This window comes from Oncorhynchus mykiss, chromosome 27 (genome assembly GCF_013265735.2).
Source record: "Oncorhynchus mykiss isolate Arlee chromosome 27, USDA_OmykA_1.1, whole genome shotgun sequence".
Classification (NCBI taxonomy): Eukaryota; Metazoa; Chordata; class Actinopteri; order Salmoniformes; family Salmonidae; genus Oncorhynchus; species Oncorhynchus mykiss.
This window is the reverse complement of record NC_048591.1, coordinates 41,161,565-41,168,958: the sequence shown is the minus strand read 5'-3', so window position 1 is coordinate 41,168,958 and position 7,394 is coordinate 41,161,565. Positions and strand designations below refer to the sequence as shown.

Below are 7,394 nucleotides of genomic sequence, written 5' to 3'. Positions count from 1 at the left end.
CTATTTTCCTGTAATTCAACAAATTTTGCCATAGGTTGTAGAGAAGTGTTTGCAGTTTTCAATATGATATCTGAATGAGAGTGGTAATTTGACCATGATTACTACAGTTTTATGATAGCTGGCTAGAGCAATCTAGAAAAACGTTAGCTGACATGGGCTAATTGAGAGACTGTCAGTGACTGACACAACAACAGGAAAATGCTGACGCAGAACCACATTTCTATATTTGACCTTGTGTATTCTACCATTCTTAATATTCAATATTAAGTTGATTACCTGACTGTCCTAAAAAAAACTAAATGGATCAGATTTGCAAATTGATCCGCGGGCCTACAAAAGGGGGGGCGGGCCTACAAAAGGGGGGGCGGGCCTACAAAAGGGGGGGCGGGCGGGTCTACAAAATGGGGGCAGGCCTACAAAAGGGGTGGCGGACCTACAAAAGGGGGGGCGGGCCTACAAAAGGGGTCAGATCCACTAGAATGTCTTGTCAGGTTCAGACTTGGCCATGAGGTGTTTCCTGTTGTTCTTCTCAGGCTTCAGCAGAATGATGTAACATTTGGGCAGGAAGAGGCAGGTCAGCAGGCCGAAACTGGAGCCCAGGATGGCGAACACCTCCGTGGCCGTGGAGTACTTCCCAGGAGAGCTGACGTAGGCAGGGACGAAGGCCACCCACACGGCACAGAAGATCAGCATGCTGAAGGTGATGAGCTTGGCCTCGTTGAAGTTGTCTGGGAGTTTTCTGCCCAGGAAGGCTAAGAGGAGACAGAGAGAGGCCAGCAGGCCGATGTAGCCCAGCACAAGGCAGAAGCCCAGGGCTGAGCCCTCATCACATAGGAGGATGACAGAGGCACTCTCACGTGTCATCAGTCTGCGTGGGCTGGGAGGGGAAACAGCCAGCCACACAGCACAGATCACCACCTGGAGGAAGAAAATAATTGTTATGTTGATACGTAACAGTCCAACAAGGGTGCATGATACGAAGAGAACAGCTCGGTCAGTGTTCCTACCTGGACCACAGTACAGAGTGAGATGAAGGCTCTCTGCTGTAGAGGCCCAAACCATTTCATGACATTACTGCCTGGAAGTGTAGCCCTGAAGGCCATCAACACCACTATTGTTTTCCCCAGAACACAAGAGATGCAGAGGACGAAGGTGATCCCAAACGCTGTGTGACGCAGCATACAGGACCACTCAGAGGGCCGGCCAATGAAAGTAAGAGAACACAGAAAACACAGAGTCAAGGAGAAGAGCAGTAGGAAGCTCAGCTCAGAGTTGTTGGCCCTGACGATGGGGGTGGCGTGGTGACAGGCGAATATGAGGACGACTGTGGCAGTGCAGAAGGACCCCAGGAGGGCCACGGAGAGCAGAGCCATACCCATTGTGTCACCGTAGGACAGGAAGTCAACCTGCTTGGGGATGCAGGCTGTACACTCCTCATTGGACCAGAACTCAGGTAGGCAGCGAACACACTCTATAGCATCTGTGGAACATGGAGAAGACAAGACATATTTCTGTAGTGATGCTGGGTTATGACAACACGCTCTCACATCCCTACAGGCTGTAGACTGGCCTCACCTGTCTGATTGCTAATCTCCCCTGCTGTACAGACCACACAGTCAAAGCAGCAGACAGGGAAGTGAGGCCTGATGGCCCTCCGAGTGCCTGGAAGACAGCTGCTACTGCATACTGACAGAGGGACCTGGGAGGGAGGGAGATCACACACTGCTTCAGTCAGAATTAAACATGAATGCAAAGGAAGAGCAACAGAGATAAACATGAATAAACATGAATGCACACGAGAGCAACAGAGATAAACATGAATAAACACAGAGATAAACATGAATAAACATGAATGCACACGAGAGCAACAGAGATAAACATAAATAAACATGAATGCACACGAGAGCAACAGAGATAAACATGAATAAACACAGAGATAAACATAAATAAACATGAATGCACACGAGAGCAACAGAGATAAACATGAATAAACACAGAGATAAACATGAATAAACATGAATGCACACGAGAGCAACAGAGATAAACATGAATAAACACAGAGATAAACATGAATAAACATGAATGCACACGAGAGCAACAGAGATAAACATAAATAATCATGAATGCACACGAGAGCAACAGAGATAAACATGAATAAACATGAATGCACACGAGAGCAACAGAGATAAACATGAATAAACATGAATGCACACGAGAGCAACAGAGATAAACATGAATAAACATGAATGCACACGAGAGCAACAGAGATAAACATGAATAAACATGAATGCACACGAGAGCAACAGAGATAAACATGAATAAACATGAATGCACACGAGAGCAACAGAGATAAACATAAATAAACATGAATGCACACGAGAGCAACAGAGATAAACATGAATAAACATGAATGCACACGAGAGCAACAGAGATAAACATAAATAAACATGAATGCACACGAGAGCAACAGAGATAAACATGAATAAACATGAATGCACACGAGAGCAACAGAGATAAACATGAATAAACACAGAGATAAACATGAATAAACATGAATGCACACGAGAGCAACAGAGATAAACATGAATAAACATGAATGCACACGAGAGCAACAGAGATAAACATAAATAAACATGAATGCACACGAGAGCAACAGAGATAAACATGAATAAACATGAATGCACACGAGAGCAACAGAGATAAACATGAATAAACACAGAGATAAACATGAATAAACATGAATGCACACGAGAGCAACAGAGATAAACATGAATAAACATGAATGCACACGAGAGCAACAGAGATAAACATGAATAAACATGAATGCACACGAGAGCAACAGAGATAAACATGAATAATCATGAAAGCACACGAGAGCAACAGAGATAAACATAAATAATCATGAATGCACACGAGAGCAACAGAGATAAACATGAATAAACACAGAGATAAACATGAATAAACACAGAGATAAACATAAATAAACATGAATGCACACGAGAGCAACAGAGATAAACATGAATAAACATGAATGCACACGAGAGCAACAGAGATAAACATGAATAAACATGAATGCACACGAGAGCAACAGATAATAAGAGAACAATAATAAATACAGATACAAATTCAACTTAATTCATGTATTATAAGACCATGTTCTATGACCATGAAATTCAAAAGAATACATCTAAAAAGGAAAACTAAACTACTAAATGAAATTTCTTACAACAACAACAAAAATATTTTTAACAGACATCATAGTTGGATGCAGTTTAATAAAATGAATGTTCTTTGTTGCATCCATCCCCTCCAGCTATTCTTTGCCTCCTCATTTTCTAAGATATTGAATCATATTTTTTTCCAAAAGAAATCTAACTAGGTCAGCATTTCTTAAAGAATAATAAGATATTAAAAGGTCAAAGTTCAGACATTTATGAGAGCCTTACTGTCGTCTGGTTTCCATTCCAGATGATGTCCGTTTTCTGGATGTATAGTTTCTTCCTGCCCAGACTGGTAGTCTCGTCAAACCTCCCCACTGTGACAAACTTCACCTGGCCCTCTGCCCCTAACTGCCAGTTCACCAGGTCATACACAGCTACTGGGTCCCCGTTCACATCAAACTTAGTCTCATCACCAAACGAGTTAGAGAACTCCACCTGCTTCAGGTAGTGCAGGAGCTGAGGAGAGAAAGACAATCGGGCATACATTCAGAATGTTTCAAATTGAACCATTTGGCTTGTTTAAAACTATTTTTAAAAGTAAATACTTTTCTTACTTAAAACTATATATGAAAGTAAAAAAAAATGTTTTGTCTAAAACTTTATTTCAAAGTAACTATTTTTGTTGTTTAAAACATCAGTACATTTTTCTGACCAGTACCAGTCCAGTACCTGCCATGGCTGTATGCTGTCAGTATTTGGGCAGGCATGCAGAGGGAAAGGTCCTCTCCCTGTCTCACAGCTCCTCATAGCATGCAGCGCGTGGGCGATGGCGTACACAGCCTTGTACACATTATAGGATATCCTCAACTGAGACACGTCAGAGTAGATGTTCCTGACACTGCCCAGGTCCTCAGACCCAGAGCACAGAGGTTTACCCCCCTGACTATCTCCACCCCCATCACCCTGCAGGCTACACCTAAACACCTCCTCCCAGAAAGGGCGTAGGAACGGGTCCTCGGAGGCGTCTGGGCTGGAGGGGTGGAGACGCAGCAGGAACTCCTGTAGTCCAGGGATGTGCACAGCTCGGCGGATGGCGAAGCCCATGGAGCCCTGGAGGATGGGGAGGAAGCGGGTTGGGGTGGAGAGAACTGAGGCTGTACTCCAGGCTTCGCTGGCCAGCCACTGCACCCCTGTCAGACCCTGCCGCAGGGCTTCGTCAAACAAAGCGCCAGCATCCTGCTCCAGGGCAAACACCAGAACCACGCCAGCCCCAGAGGACCGAATACGGGCAACGATGGAGGCCATGGCCCCCTCCGCGTGGTTTTTGGGGATGATTTCATGGAGGGCCATGCAGGCACCAAGCCTCTGCACCTGTAAAGGTATACTATGGTCATTTAGCAGATACTTTCAGCCATAACACATTCACATTGTGTATTTATCCACACAGGAGAAAATGATACAGTATATCCCACAAACCTTCTCAGAAAATAGTTGTGCTCCCCCACGACCATATGCATCGTCCCCGGCAACCACACCCACCCATTTCCAGCTGAAGTGCTGGACGAGCTGCACCAGAGCATCCACCTGGAATCAGACATTGATGAACCATTTCCCAACGCTCAATTGCTACTAGAGTAGAGATTCGATAGGAATTAGATCAGAGAGAGAAAGTGGAGAAGTTAGAGAGTTACATGGAATGAGAAGTCACCTGGAAGAAGTCACTGGGCATGGTCCTGAGGAAGGCTTGGAACTCTGCCTTGTTACTGAGACATGCACAGCTAGAGAAATAACTGACCTGAGAGAGAGAGAGAGACACATGTTTCCCATGCCAATAAAGCCCTTGAATTGAATTGAATTGAATTGAATTGAGAGAGAGAGAGAGAGAGAGAGAGAGAGAGAGAGAGAGAGAGAGAGAGAGAGAGAGAGAGAGGATTAGCAGAAGAAGTAACTCTTCAGCCAATGTACTTCTGTTAGTAACACCCTAAAACTGTGAATAGTAGTGCATACTGTTAATTGTAAGTGGTCAGTCTGCCTACCTGAGGTACTTTGAAGACTCCCAGGAAGCGAGCCACCACCAGAGACAGAGTGGAACCTCCATCCCCGATGACCACTGGAACCAGGCCATGACAGGATCCCCCCTCCACCTCTCCTTCCCCTTCTCCCCCCATAAGTTCCACAGAAGCCCTCAGGGCGTGGTAAGGAGTACTGCACGAATCATATATCTTATATCCCAGAGTGAAGTTGGGGAGCAGATGATCATCTCTGTTGATCTCGTCGATGGCAAACATCATGGTCCGCATCCAGCGGAATGTCCGGAAGTTAAACCTGCGTGGGAGAGGAGAGGACAGAGGGATGAGCCTTACATTGAATCCTTTTATGGTGACGGCCATAGTCTAGAGAACTAACTCAGACCCTCACCCGGTGCAGCGTGAGCGGGCTGGTTTGGAGGTGAAGGAGAAGTCAGGCTGCATCACCATGTCATGGAGGGAGAAGAGGCCCCCTAGCATCACATTCCCGTCCCTCTGTAGCACAGGCAGGGCAGAGGGACCCACCATCGGTCTACACTGCTGAAGCTTGGACTGAGGCTGGGAGGAGATTAGACAGAAGAACTCCAAGCACAGCACTGTCACACAAAGGAACCCTGACCTCTTCATTGTCTCCTCACTGCCACCATTTGCTCAGATAAGTCAAAAATCTATATACCAGTTTATAACTTGTACATCCAACAAAGTCACACCAAGACTTTGACAGTTCCTACTGTACTATAATCCATAAGGAGACATAGAATCAAGCCATGCAGTAAAGAGAGTTGTTAACTCACTACAACAGCCTGCATGTTGTTAACTCACTACAACAGCCTGCGTTCCCATGAAGAGAGATTCCTCCAGTTTTAGAAACCAAACCTTAATAACCTGTAACATATTGCATATCCTCATAAAGTCCAAGAATACACCTGTCCAACTGCCAAAGACATACATCCATGCTGAACCCTCAGACAGTACAGCACACAGACACACACACATCCTCACCCACTCATTGTGGGGTCATGGCAAGAGCCCTCTTTATATGTTGCCTACCTGACTGACACCCCCCCCCACCCCACCCCACCCCTCCCCTCCTCTCAGATAGCTCTTATCTCCCCAGGGATGCCGGTCAATGGAAAGACGAGAGCATCAGCCAGTTTCACAGCAAGACAGTGACAATAACAAACAACTGCCATGCACATTGGACCATAATGGGGTGAGACAGGCGACAAACACCATTTACCATTCTGCCTGAGTGAACCAGCTGATCTTACAGCGATGTGAGGAGGCTCACCTCACCTCCCTGCAGACAGGTACCTGCTATAAGTCTCAGACCTCTAATTTACACACTCCTCAAGGAAGAATGTGTGTCTCATTGGAGTTATGACAAAATAATGATATAACACTGCTGTTGTCATGGCAGAATAGGAGCAAAACGGTAAGTGTTGTGAAAAATCTTCCATGTATAGTACAGTACGTATATGTTAATAAACAGATCTAGTCAAATGTTTGGACACACCTACTCATTCAAGGGTTTTTCTTTATTTGTACTATTTTCTACATTGTAAAATAATAGTGAAGACATCAAAACTATGAAATAACACAAATGGTATCATGTAGTAACCAAAAAAGGTGTTAAACACATTTTTCAAAGTAAAATGCCTTGCTGACAGCTTTGCACACTCTTGGCATTCACTCAAACAGCTTCATGAGTCACCTGGAACGCATTTCAATTAACAGGTGTGCCTTGTTAATTTGTGGAATTTCTTTCCTTCTTAATGAGTTTGAGCCAATCAGTTGTGTTGTGACAAGGTAGGGGTGGTATACAGAAGACAGCCCTGTTTGGTAAAAGACCAAGTACATATTATGGCAAGAACTGCTCAAATAAGCAAAGAGAAATGACAGTCCATCATTACTTTAAGACATGAAGGTCAATCAATCCGGAAAATTCAAGAACTGAAACTTTCTTCAAGTGATGTCGCAAAAACCATCATGTGCTGTGATGAAACTGGCTCTCATGAGGAGCGACACAGGAAAGGAAGACCCAGAGTTACCTCTGCTGCGAGCATAAGTTCATTAGAGTTACCGGCCTCATACATCGGCAATTAAATGCACCTCAGAATGCAGCCCAAATAAATGCTTCATAGAGTTCATGTAACAGACACATCTCAACATCAGCTGTTCAGAGGAGACTGTGTGAATCAGGCCT

The 7,394-nt window shown here is 44.8% G+C and overlaps 1 protein-coding gene across 1 annotated transcript; it reads right to left on the bottom strand.

Moving 5' to 3' along the window:
• Nucleotides 1-474: 474 nt before the first annotated feature.
• On the bottom strand, nucleotides 475-5,716 carry LOC110507231 (extracellular calcium-sensing receptor-like). Its single transcript, XM_021587121.2, has 10 exons — nucleotides 5,580-5,716; nucleotides 5,198-5,486; nucleotides 4,870-4,956; nucleotides 4,638-4,745; nucleotides 4,350-4,532; nucleotides 3,891-4,271; nucleotides 3,447-3,677; nucleotides 1,576-1,699; nucleotides 1,008-1,480; nucleotides 475-918 (listed from the first exon to the last, which is right to left on the bottom strand). The coding sequence occupies exons 1-10, from the start codon at nucleotides 5,714-5,716 to the stop codon at nucleotides 475-477; spliced, it is 2,457 nt and encodes an 818-aa protein (XP_021442796.2).
• Between the last annotated feature and the right edge of the window lie 1,678 nt (nucleotides 5,717-7,394).